This window comes from Nycticebus coucang, chromosome 17 (assembly GCF_027406575.1).
Source record: "Nycticebus coucang isolate mNycCou1 chromosome 17, mNycCou1.pri, whole genome shotgun sequence".
Classification (NCBI taxonomy): domain Eukaryota; kingdom Metazoa; phylum Chordata; class Mammalia; order Primates; family Lorisidae; genus Nycticebus; species Nycticebus coucang.
In genome coordinates this window covers 39,161,324-39,175,523 of record NC_069796.1, presented here as the reverse complement: position 1 = coordinate 39,175,523, position 14,200 = coordinate 39,161,324, and the positions used below count along the sequence as shown (strand labels likewise).

Genomic DNA, 14,200 nt, shown 5'->3' with positions numbered 1-14,200 from the left:
AACAATAGAGTGATCCCGCTGGGGTCTAATCTTGAAGAGACATTTCCCCAACTCTGAGGACCGCCAGAGGCAACAGTGAAAAACAATCATGAGGCGAAATCAACAGAAAAACTCTGGCAATATGAATAATCAGAACAGATCAACTCCCCCAAGGATCAATGAGGCAGACACAGCACAAGATCCCATGCACAAACAAATAGCTGAGATGTCAGAAATCGAATTCAGAATCGGGATAGCAAATAAGATTGAATTAGAACTCCAAGCAGTAACCCAAAAGATATCTCAAGAATTCAACAAATTCAAAGACCAAATGACCAAAGATTTTGACACATTGAGATAATAAGTTGCATCCCTCAAAGATCTGAGAAACACAGTAGAATCCCTCAGTAACAGAATGGAGCAAGCAGAAGAAAGGATTTCTGACACTGAAGAGAAAGTTTTGGAACGCTCCCAAACTCTCAAAGAGGATGAGAAATGGGGGGCAAAAACAGATCACTCTCTCAGAGAGCTCTGGTATAATTTGAAGAAATCCAATATTGTCTTATAGGGATGCTCAAAAGCAACGAAGTGGCTTCACAAGGCACAGAGTCTCTTCTCCATGAGATTATGAAGGAGAACTTTCCAGACATGCCAAGAGATTCTGAAATTCAGATAGGAGACAGTTTCAGAACTCCAGCATGACTCAACCCAAATAAGACATCCCCCAGACACATCATAATCAATTTCACTAAAGTTAATATGAAGGAGAAAATTCTGAAAGCTGCCAGATGAAAGAAAACCATTACCTACAAGGGGAAGAATATTAGAATAACTACAGATCTCTCTGCTGAAACCTTCAAGCTAGAAGAGGATAGTCATCAACTTTTAATTAATCTCCTAAAACAACATAACTTTCAACCCAGGATCCTGTACCCAGCTAAACTGAGTTTCATTTATGATGGAGAAATTAAATACTTCAATGACATTCACTTGTTGAAGAAATTTGCCAGAACTAAACCAGCTCTCCAGGATATTCTCAGACCTATCCTCCATAAAGACCAGCGTAATCCTCCACCACAAAAGTAAACTCACCCAGAAAATTTTGATCAAATTCCAACATCCACAGTAGCAAAAGGATTAAAAATGTCCACTGGACTCTCGAAAGGCTTATCAATATTCTCCATTAATGTGAATGGTTTAAACTGTCCTCTAAAGAGGCACAGGTTGGCTGACTGGATACAAAAACTAAAGCCAGATATCTGCTGCATACAAGAACTGCATCTTACATTCAAAGACAAATATAGACTCAAGGTGAAGTAATGGTCATCTATATTCTAGGCAAATGGAAAGCAGAAAAAAGCAGGCCTTGCAATCCTGTTTGCAGACGCAATAGGCTTTAAAACAACCAAAACGATTAAGGATAAGGATGGACACTTCATATTTGTTAAAGGTAATATGCAATATGATGAGATCTCTATTATTAACATTTATGCACCCAACCACAATGCACCTCAATTTATAAGAGAAACTCTAACAAACATGAGTAACTTGATTTCCTCCACTTCCATAGTAGTTGGAGATTTTAACACCCTTTCAGCAGTGCTGCATAGATCCTCCAAAAAGAAGCTAAGCAAAGAAATCTTAGATTTAAACTCAGCCATTCAACATCTGGACTTAACAGACATCTACAGAACATTTCATCCCAACAAAACTGAATACACATTCTTCTCATCAGCCCATGGAACATACTCCAAAATTGACCACATCCTAGGCCACAAATCTAACCTCAGCAAATTTAAAAAAATAGAAATTATTCCTTGCATCTTCTCAGACCATCATGGAATAAAAATTGAATTCAATAACAACAGGAACCTGCATACCTATACAAAAACATGGAAGCTAAACAACCTTATGCTGAAGGATAGATGGGTTATAGATGAGATTAAGAAGGAAATCACCAAATTTTTGGAACAAAACAACAATCAAGACACGAATTACCAGAAACTCTGGGATACTGCAAAGACAGTCCTAAGAGGAAAATTTATAGCACTGCAAGCCTTCCTCAAGAAAACGGAAAGAGAGGAAGTTAATAACTTAATGGGACATCTCAAGCAACTGGAGAAGGAAGAACACTCCAACCCCAAATCCAGCAGAAGAAAAGAAATAACCAAAATCAGAGCAGAACTAAATGAAATTTAAAACAAAAGAATTATACAACAGATCAATAAATCCAAAAGTTGGTTTTTTGAAAAGATCGATAAAATAGATAAACCTTTGGCCAACCTAACCAGGAAAAAAAGAGTAAAATCTCTAATTTCATCAATCAGAAATGGTAAAGATGAAATAACAACAGACCCCTCAGAAATTCAAAAAATCCTTAATGAATACTACAAGAAACTCTACTCTCAGAAATATGAAAATTTGAAAGAAATCGACCAATACCTGGAAGTACGCCACCTACCAAGACTTAGCCAGAACGAAGTGGAAATGTTGAACAGGCCTGTATCAAGTTCTGAAATAGCATCAACTATACAAAATCTCCCTAAAAAGAAAAGCCCAGGACCAGATGGCTTTATGTCGGAATTCAACCAAACCTTTAAAGAAGAACTAATACCTATACTACTAAACCTCTTCCAAAATATAGAAAAAGAAGGAATATTACCCAACACATTCTACGAAGCAAACATCACCTTGATCCCCAAACCAGGGAAAGACCCAACAAGAAAAGAAAATTATAGACCAATATCACTAATGAACATTGATGCTAAAATACTCAATAAGATCCTAACAAACAGAATCCAACAACACATCAAAAAAATTATACACCATGACCAAGTCGGATTTATCCCAGGGTCTCATGGCTGGTTCAATATATGTAAATCTATAAATGTAATTCAACACATAAACAAACTAAAAAATAAGGACCATATGATTCTTTCAATTGATGCAGAAAAAGCTTTCGCTAAAATCCAGCATCCCTTCCTGATAAGAACACAAGAAAATTGGTATAGAAGGGACATTTCTTAAACTAATAGAGGCCATCTACAGCAAACCCATAGCCAATATCAAACTGAATGGAGTTAAATTGAAATCATTTCCACTTAGATCAGGAACCAGGCAAAGTTGCCCATTGTCTCCATTGCTCTTTAACATTGTAATGGAAGTTTTAGCCATTGCAATTAGAGAAGAAAAGGGGATCAAGCGTATCCACATTGGGTCAGAAGAGATCAAACTTTCACTCTTCGCAGATGATATGATCGTATATGTGGAAAACACTAGGGATTCTACTACAAAACTTTTATAAGTGATCAAGGAATACAGCAATGTCTCAGGCTACAAAATAAACACCCATAAATCTGAGGCCTTTATATATACCAACAATAACCAAGCTGAAAAAATAGTCAAGGACTCTATTCCTTTCACAGTAGTGCCAAAGAAGATGAAATATTTGGGAGTATACCTAACAAAGGACGTGAAAGATCTCTACAAAGAGAACTATGAAACTTTAAGAAAAGAAATAGCTGAAGATGTTAACAGATGGAAAAACATACCATGCTCATGGCTGGGAAGAATCAACATTGTTAAAATGTCCATACTGCCCAAAGCAATATATAATTTTAATGCAATTCCTATTAAAGCTCCATTGTCATATTTTAAAGATCTTGAAAAAATAATACTTCATTTTATATGGAATCAGAAAAAACCTCGAATAGCCAAAACATTACTCAGCAATAAAAACAAAGCAGGAGGAATCGCGCTACCAGACCTGAGACTATACTATAAATCGATAGTGATCAAAACAGCATGGTACTGGCACAAAAGCAGAGAAATAGATGTCTGGAACAGAATAGAGAACCAAGAGATGAATCCAGCTATTTACCGTTATTTGATCTTTGACAAGCCAATTAAAAACATTCAGTGGGGAAAAGATTCCCTATTTAACAAATGGTGCTGGGTAAACTGGCTGGCAACCTGTAGAAGATTGAAACTGGACCCACACCTTTCACCATTCACTAAGATAGACTCTCACTGGATAGGGATTTAAACTTAAGACATGAAACTATAAAAATACTTGAAGAAAGCACAGGGAAAACTCTTGAAGGAATTGGCCTGGGTGAATATTTTATGAGGAGGACTCCCCAGGTAATTGAAGCAGTATCGAAAATACACTACTGGGACCTGATCAAACTAAAAAGCTTCTGCACAGCCAAGAACACAGTAAGTAAAACAAGCAGACAGCCCTCAGAATGGGAGAAAAGATTTGCAGGTTATATCTCCGATAAAGGTCTAATAACCAGAATCCACAGAGAACTCAAACATATTAGCAAGAAAAGAACACGTGACCCCATCTCAGGGTGGGCAAGGGACTTGAAGAGAAACTTCTCTAAAGAAGACAGACTCACAATCTGTAAACACATGAAAAAGAGCTCATCATCCTTAATCATCGGAGAAATGCAAATCAAATCTACTTTGAGATATCACCTAACCCCAGTAAGAGTAGCCCACATAGCAAAATCCCAAAACCAGAGATGTTGGCGTGGATGTGGAGAAAAGGGCACACTTCTACACTGCTGGTGGGAATGCACACTAATACGTTCCTTCTGGAAGGATGTTTGGAGAATACTTAGAGACCTAAAAATAGACCTGCCATTCAATGCTATAATTCCTTTACTAGATTTATACCCAGAAGACCAAAAGTCACAATATAACAAAGACATCTGTACCACAATGTTTATTGCAGCCCAATTCATAATTGCTAAGTCATGGAAGAAGCCCAAGTGCCCATCGACCCACAAATGGACTAGCAAATTGTGGTACATGTATACCATGGAATATTATGCAGCCTTAAAGAAAGATGGAGACTTTACCTCTTTCATGTTTACATGGATGGAGCTGGAACATATTCTTAGCAAAGTATCTCAGGAATGGAAGAAAAAGTATCCAATGTACTCAGCTGTACTATGAAGCTAAATTATAGCTTTCACATGAAGGCTATAACCCAACTATAGCACAAGACTATGGGGAAAGGGCCAAGGTAGGGGAAGGGAGGCGGGAGGTTTTGGTGGAGGGAGGGTAATGGGTGGGGCCACATCTACAGTGCATCTTAGAATGGGTACGGGCGAAACTTACTAAATGCAGAATACAAATGCCTACATACAGTAACTAAGAAAATGCCATGAAGGTAGCTACGTTGAACAGTTTGATGAGAATATTTCAGATTGTATATGAAACCCACACATCGTACCCCTTGATTGCACTAATGTACACAGCTATGATTTAACAATAAAAATAAATAAATTAAAAAAAATAAAATAAAATAAAAACAGGTTCAACTACGAAAAAAACAAAAAAACAAAAAGACTTTAATCTCAGGCAAGCTCCTTCTATTCTCAAAACGTTCTCCTACATTTTAAAAATAAACGTGCCAGAATATGGTTGTTTTCAAACTGTATTCCAAAGAACTTCAGAATTTCCCAAAGAATTCCTCACAAACTACAGAAGGAGCTAAGGGATTCCTAGGGACCAGGAATCTAAGTAACCCCCACACACACCCATCCCTACTTTAGTTCAATTCTCCTTTTACCCTTGTACTATTAGTGTTTCCATATACTAATTTGTTTAAAGTTAGGGTTCTTTGGTAAAAACAACTTTAAAACCCACTGAATTTGATAAGCCCCAAGAATCTTCCAAAAAAATAAAAAACTTCCTTGATGGCAGCAACCTCTCTGTTGAGTATTCTCAATAAAGTATGAGTCCATGAGTATGCACATAGCATAATGGTATTAATTTTATTGATTTTTAACTTTATCATCTTAATTTTGAATCTTTTGCTATGGTTTAGCAAGGAATCAATGCCTTCAACCCCCCATATTGTGGAATAGCAATGCAATGAAATATTATACAACCTTTAATAAGTTTGTAAAAAATGGTTAATAAAATAGAAAAAAATAAAGAAACGAATTTGAACATAGGACATGATTTCAACCATAAATCTCAAAAAATATTGTTAGGAACTAAATTAACATAGTTAATAATGATGACTTCTGTGCCACAGAGATTATTTTATCTACTTCTCTACATTTCTCAAATGTTGTTATAATAAGCATATGTTACTTTTATAATCATTCAAAAACTTAAGTAATTGTGGTGGTTTACCATCACTCTCTAAAATACATTGCTTTCTTTTATGTAAATAACAGATATTTTCTGTATTTATTTAACACAAGGAGCCACTCTCAAGGGTTCCAACTATAGCACGCACAAAGCTGCTCAGTCAAAATAAATGACAGGAAAAGTGGTTCTTCCTTCTAAGACTAGTGGTCCTCTCATTCTATACTTAAAATTTCTTACATGAAAAAAAGAAAAAATAAGGAAACATCAGGGCTAGTCTGACTGGTGATAGCAGTAGAGGTAGCCAAGACAGCAGCAGCAATAGCAGTAATAATAGCTTTTTAGTCATTTGCAGTATTGTCACAGTACTTAAGTCAGTGTTTTTCAACCTCTTTATCTCACAGCACACCTGAACCTATAGTTAAAACTTCCATGGCACACTTAAATTATGTTGATCAAAAAAAAAGAGTAAGAAAAAGAATATACTTATTGTTCTTTTGAAAATAATTTAATTAATGATCTTTAAAATTTTTGTGGCACACCTAAAATACTCTCATGGCACAAAAGTGTGTCATGGCACAAAAGTGTGTCATGGCACACTGGCTGAAAACAATCACTGACTTAAGTACTTAATATTCTGTTGAATAACTGTAGTGTTTTAGATATTTTTACCCAGAATTTTCTCTTTGACTAAATGGTAATCTGCTTGAAGACAGAGATTATACTTACTATATCTCAAACTGGCCAATCGCAGAACAGGAAATAACAAATACATTTTGGTCAAATTAAATTCTTAAAAAATATTTGGCAAGCTTTAAATGAGAATGAATCATTCTTTAATACTATATATATACACAAGATGGCCTTAAAGTTCATGTGCAATTTAAAATAGCATGCAATTTAAAGGAAAAAAAAAAGATAAACAAGAAAGCAGAGCTAAATCCCTCTCCATGCCCTTTCCACCAAGGTGTTCCATTATTCAGCTATACAGTTTTTGGCTGGTGCCAGGTTTGAACCCGCCACCTCCAGTATATGGGGCTGGTGCCCTACTCCTTTGAGCCACAGAGACAGAGTCTTACCCTGTCACCCTGGGTTCTAGAGTGCCGTGGCATTATAGCTCACAGCAACCTCCATGGAACTCCTGGGCTTAGGCAATTCTCCTGCCTCAGCCTCCCGAGTGGCTGGGGCTACAGGTGCCTGCCACAACACCCAGCTATTTTTTGTTGCAGTTTGGCCAGGGCCCGGGTTCGACCCCTGCACCCTCAGTATATGGGGCTGGCTCCCTATCCCTGAGCCACAGGAGCCACCCTGTTAACTTTTTCTTAAGGGGCAGATGGCCAAAGCTCATAACAGTCACTAGATTTTTGGCAGTCACTAGACTTTCCATTGAATAATCAGGGATCAAGCAAGGATATGATCAGAAAATTGGTGACATGGAAGCCTGAGGAAAAAGTTTGTGTCTGACCACCCCAGGAGTGAGGGCAAGAGCACATTTTGTCCTGTGTATGCTCACAAGGGCATTCATTGCAGAAAATGTTCTCAAGGATCAGGAGTTCTGGATGACAAGATGAGCTATTCTATGAGTATCAATCCATAGCTTTTTGTCTTAGCATCTACTGTTCTTGCCTGATGGCCATGTTTGAGATGGTCACAGGACAGATTCAGAGGAAAATCAACGTTTCGGCAACATCTGATCTGCCCAGCCTTTGCTGAGACTGACGCTGATCCTCTGAGAGGGCATCTGACCAGAAGACAAGGCAGCCTCCTGGGTTCATTTTCCTGGACCTCTTCATGGTAAAAGGCAACCATTTTTAACTGGAAAGAATAGTTTCTCTGCACTAGGTTTACCTCCCTTCCTTTCAGTCCTTTTGCCAACACTTACCTTTATGAACTAAACGAGTATCTCTTCATTGCCATGTTTTCCCACATAGCATCCTTTCTGACCAGGGAATTTGTGTTACAAGAGAAAAAAAAGTGTAACATGTGCTCATTCCTTCTGTCTGTATCTCTGTATATCGGACACATTTTAGACTGAGTGCTCTGATCATACATGTTTCTCTTTCCCTGAGGATGGTCTTTGCCAAATAGAAGATTGTGATTACGCAAGTAACAAGAATAATACTTAGCAAGCCTCTCTCCGCCTGCGTTATATTTACCTTCCAAATTCCATGGCAGTGAGTTTCAGCTGGTGTGGTGCGGCACAATGCCGGGCTGTGCAAGGATTTTAGGTGTGCCATGAAAATTTTAAGATTATTCATTAAAGTATTTTCAAAAGCAATTCAAAGCTCAGTAAACATATTCTTTTTTTTTTTTAACTCTTTTTTTGGTCACCATAATTTAAGTGTGCTGCGTAAGTCTAGTTAAACAGAACAAAACCAGTCCTTACGACCACTTTCTGGATAGTAAATGGAGTAAACATCATAAATAGAGGTTCGCAAAAGACAAAAACAAAATCCAGAAAAAATTATTTCTATTTTCAAATCAATATTTGTTCAGTTTTTTTTAGAACAGTAAGTCACACTGAGAATCTTGTACCATGATAAATGTGTAACTTATTTATGCGAAGTTTTTTCACAGCTACATCAGTGTCAGACACAGGAGTGTTGTAAACATATTTTAGAAACATTATGTCAGTTTTCTTTTAAGTGAACTAAAGGATTGAAGCCAAAAGATCTAAAATATTATAGGAAATACAAGTAAGTTTGATATAATTATTCTTAGCTTCTGCTCAATTTATATTCAACTTTAAAATTTTTCAGAGGTGTTTCAAAGCACCAAATAAATAATTTGAAAATAAGAATATTAATCATATATTGGTTTCTATATGGACCAAACTACGAATCTGCCAATTTACCCTGTCTTGTAACAACTGTTCGATTCCTGTCATATCCCTCATTGCTTGTATCTAGTGCTTCCTGATGTGACCTTGCTTGTCTCCAGACCTCTCTCTGCAGCCTTACTCTTGTCCTCACTACAGACTCCTGACCATCTGCTTCTCATATTCATGGATTTGTTCCCCTTATCCCCCTGCAAAGGAGGGCCCTCCTCAGGACCAACCCTGAATATCTCAAAAGCAGTGGGCCTTTATTCATTTTTCAAGAGTCAGTAAGATCCACTGTTAAATCTTTAAAATGTGAAACTCTGTCAGTTACTAACTGTAATATCCAAACATCTATCCTCCAAGTTCTCATGTCTACAACAAAAGAACTATGAAAACGGTATATAGTAGACACAAAAATAAATTCAGCTTTTATTAATATTGGAAACATAAAGTCCAGAAATTGTGTCTAAACCAAACATATTTCCATTTCACCAACTATATCATTTTTGAGATGAAAAATTTTCTGTTCTTAAAACTTTAGGTACACTTCCTGTGTCCTAGATTACATCACATATTTTCCAAAACATCTTTTTTATGCCTTTAAACTCATCTATAATTATAAGAAATGTATTAAAATTATTTAAAAATAAACAAATTATTATTTGCAAAAAAAAAAAAAAAAAGAAAGAAACGAAGAGACAGAGCTTTTCTTCCCAACTTGGGTTTTCTCTCCAGGAGCTTTAGTATTCTTTTCTGTAAATAAATTCTGTCTTACCACCGAAAAAAAAAAAAAAAAGAAGAAGAAACAAGAAAGAAGAAAAAAAAAAAAAAAAAGAAAAAGAAATAGTGTGTGAACTTTATGACCACACCCTGCATATGCCCTCTAATACTGTGAAACTTTTATCATTTCCTTAATACACTGAATACTTGCTAAAGAACAAAAATGTATTCTAGGAAGAGTTTATTACATTTTTTTCTACTTTTTTTTTTGTTTTGTTGAGAGGGGCTTTAATTTTTTATTGTATTTTTTATTTTCCTAACAACTAGACCATCAGAGTATGAGAAGGGTTTATCATAAACAAGTCATTTTACCTTTTTTATACTTCCTCAGCTTCTCATATAAGACTGTCACCTTGAAAAATCACTTCCAGGGAGTTGCCCATAACTCAATGAGTAGGGCGCCAAGCAGCTCAGTGACTAAGGTGCCAAGAAGGTCAGTGAGTAGGGCGCTGGCCACATACACTGAGGGTGGCGGGTTCAAAGCTGGCCTGGGCCAGCTAAACAATGACAACTGTAACAGAAAAAAAAATAAATAGCTGGGCATTGTGGCAGGCGCCTATAGTCCCAGCTACTTGGGAGGCTGCGGCAAAAGAATCACTTAATCCCAAGAGTTGGAGGTTGCTCTGAGCTGTGATGCCACCGCACTCTACCAAGGGCGACATAGTGAGACTCTATCTCAAAAAAAAAAAAAAAAAAATAGCCAGGTGTTGTGTCAGGCACCTATAGTCCCAGCTACTTGGGAGGCTGAGGCAAGAGAACTGCTTAGCCCAAGAGTTGGAGATTGCTCTGAGCTGTGATACCATGGCACTCGACCAAGGGTGACATAGTGAGATTCTATCTCAAAAAACTAAAAATAAAAATCCTTCCAACTTTTTTTAATCGAAAGTATTCTAATGTATAACATTCAAAATTGTACTTTTTGTTTTAATACTGTACAACTTAAAAACACTTAATATTTTCTATGTATATTCATTTCTGAATTTTCTTTTACCTCTCCTTTATCTTTACAGATTTATTCATAAGACAATTTACTGTTTTAGGTCCTTTTTCCTCCTGATACTTTAACCTACATTTACAATATGATCTAGTGAAACAGGTATACATTCCCCTAAGCATAACTCCTTCAAAAGAAACATTATTCTAAAAAATCATTATCTCTTTGTCTTTAACTTATTTCCTGATTTTGTTCTGTGGATCTGTATTTATTAAGGGGGTAGGAGACTGGTTTAACCGTTCAACAATGGAGACTAAAGGAGATTGTTTTAAATGTTTAGCAAAAATACTATCATTTCAGAACCTAATCTGTTCATAATTCAACTTTTTTTTTAAAGGTTTAGCAAAAAATCTATAATTTCAGAAGCCAATCTGTTCATAATTCAACTGTTCCTGATCCCTTTGAGCCATTATGCAAATTAACATTACTACAACAAAGACAAAGTCAGCAAAATGGCCTACAACTCGTAGGAAATCTTGCTCATTTTAAAAATAAATTAGGTTATGGGGGCAAGACATGATTGCAAGAGGGACTTTACCTAACAATTGCAATCAGTGTAACTGGCTTATTGTACCCTCAATGAATCCCCAACAATAAAAATAAATAAATAAATAAATAAAAAATAAATTAGGTTACATTTAAACCTTTACCTAATGGTATGGAAAACAGATGTGCTGCCATTATTTAAATCTTATTTTTAATAATGTGGTTGCCTCACTAGCACACAAATTAAACCCAAGGAAACTCACTACCAAATTTATATCTGTAACTCAAGACATATGACCAAGGCTGCTCCTATCTATGAGTCTGTGAAGCATAAATAAAGATTTACTAAAAGGATTAAGATTTACTAAAAGGATTACTAAAAGAATATTCCTTACTAGGGTGGCTTTTATGCTACACGAGGATATCTTATTAGACAATGTATTTAGCAAACTCTGAAAAAAAAAAAACCCTATAGGGTAAACACTCTCAGGTTAATCTCTAATGTAAAGTCAAGGGAGTTGTATTTAAGTGAGATAAAGAATCATAGGAGATATATCATAGCTCATAATTTTGCCTCTTTATATATTACATATCATTTTCCCAAAAAAGAAAACTACCCTCAGCATAAACTATCAATCTTTATTTTTAAAGTAAATTTTATTGTGCATATTTAAGGCACACAATATGTTATAAGATGCATATATAGTAAAATGCTTTCTATAGAATTAATATATTCATTATCTTGCACAGTAACTCAATTACCCACCTCCCGAAAGAGCAGTTTTATTTTACTCATTTAGCAGAAATCTGAATATAATACACAATTAACTATTCTCATGCTGTACATTAGATTTTTCAACTTGTTCATCCTTTATTTGCTACTATATCCTACACCTCTCTGTCCCACCCTCAATCAATGTTTTATTCTCAATCTCTATTTGACCTTTTTTCCCCCTGAAGATTCCGCATTTCCATGTAAGTGCGATCATGCAATATTTTTCTTTCTGTGTCTGGCTTCTTTCACTTAGCATAATGTTGTCCAGATCCTTCCACCTTAAGGCAAATGGAGGATGGCCTCCTTTTTTAAGTCTGAATAATATCCCATTGTGTGTGGGGTGTGTGCGTGTGTATACATATACATGATATGTGGTATATATACACACATACCATATGTGTATATCTATGTATATGTGTATATGGTATATATACACACATACCATAAAAACGGTCAATCTTGACCAAATGGAATCTAAATTTTTTTTAAGACTTTTGGAAATACTGAATTAATTTTTAGAGATCCTACACAAAAGCTAGCTTTTTCTATAAGTCTACTCTACGTTTCCCTAGGAATCGATATTTTTTTCTCTCTCGGGTTATAATTAATTGTGTCAATTCCTCCACCCCCCAAAATATATCATTCTCTACATACCTGTTGCAGATTGAGAATTGACATCTGCATCATGAAGAAGTAATAATTTCACAATGTCTAAGTAACCTCCACTGGAAGCTGCCATCAAGGGAGTTATATCTCCTTTATTCCCTCGATCTTCAACATTAGCATGCATAGCAAGCAATACCTTTAAAACACATGCACACAGAGAGAAATTGTCAATTCATACCATTAATAGTATTTCTAAAGAATATACTGAATCTATGAAAACATTCTTTTAAAATGAAGAAAGGTAAGGAAAAATAAATAGTAATCACTTTTTAGAAAAATATATGCAAGTCTTCACTACTTAAAATGCCAGGTTAGATGTAATATTTTACAACAGCATAACTACTTTCTTTCTCCTTCTTCTTCTTTTTTTTTTTTTAGGAGATAAGGTCTTGCTCTGTTATCCAGACTGGAGTGCAGTGGCATGATCATAGCTCACTGCCACCTCAAACTTCTGGGCTCAACTGATTCTCCTGCCTCAGCCTCCCAAGTAGCTGGGACTATAGGTACATACTACTAAGCCTAGCTAATTTTTTAAATTTTTATAGAGACGGAGTTCTATGTTGCCCAGGCTGACCTTGAACTCCTAGCTTCAAGCAATTCTGCCGCTTCAGCTTCCCAAAGTGTGGGATTACAGACCACACCTGGCCTCATTACATATTAGGCACTCACATTAGCTATTATACTATAAAATGTGACTGCTCTTGTCAAATAATTTGTATTATGCTTGAGGTTAACTAGCAAGACAGCAGTAAAATTATTCTTACAAGACAGAAACTGGTAAAAATAAGACTAATTCCCCAGACTGCTCTAATATAGAAGGAAAATGAAAAGAACTGGAGTAATCTGAACACAGTGAAAATAACAAATACTTCCCACTACAATTGTATATTACTTCTAAAGAAAGTTTAAAATATGATTATTATTTCTATTTGTTTCTTATTTAATAGGATTAGCACTGAGTAAACAGTAGAAAAACAGACCAATCCTAGTTGTGTGTACAGGCAACAAAACAAATTATACATCTGTTTCTCCTTTACTTACTACCAAAAAGGGAAGGAGGGGAAGAGAAGATCCTAGCCACCTCTAATTATTACAATTTCTTTTATGAGTGATTAAAATAAATAAAACATCAAGCCTTCTATAATTTTAATCAATAAAGATTATTTCTGCTTACTTGAGCTAATTCATAATATCCTGCAGAACAAGCCAAACACAGCAGGCTTTCACCTTCTTCTGTATGTTCATTTACACTTCTGCCTTCATCTAACAATTTACGAACAGCATTGACATCCCCATCTGAACAAGCTTCTGCCAGACTGCGACTAGAAACAAAACGATTCAATAGAAATAAAGACTTAGGACCCTGTAATAAATTACATTTAATATAAAGAATTAGTCATACACAGAAAAGTGTTACTATATGAGTACTAAAAGAAAAAAATGATATGAAACTCTTATATGCTAATTATTCAGCTATATCAACCAAGCCAGAATGCCAGCAGTGAGTTTAAAAATAGCTATCATTGGGTGGCGCCTGTGGCTCAAAGTGGTAGGGCGCCAGTCCCATATGCCAGAGGTGACAGGTTCA

The 14,200-nt window shown here is 35.8% G+C and overlaps 1 protein-coding gene across 11 annotated transcripts in view; it reads right to left on the bottom strand.

Annotated features, from left to right (window-relative positions):
• The window catches only part of ANKHD1 (ankyrin repeat and KH domain containing 1), a 170,632-nt gene that overhangs the window by 112,238 nt on the left and 44,194 nt on the right, over window positions 1–14,200 (bottom strand). For all 11 annotated transcript variants that reach the window (XM_053566458.1, XM_053566459.1, XM_053566461.1 and 8 more), the window contains exons 4-5: window positions 13,787–13,934; window positions 12,601–12,748 (exon numbers count right to left, since the gene is read on the bottom strand). In XM_053566458.1, the coding sequence (XP_053422433.1) occupies window positions 12,601–12,748; window positions 13,787–13,934 (296 nt within the window). The remainder of the gene's footprint in view (window positions 1–12,600; window positions 12,749–13,786; window positions 13,935–14,200) is intronic.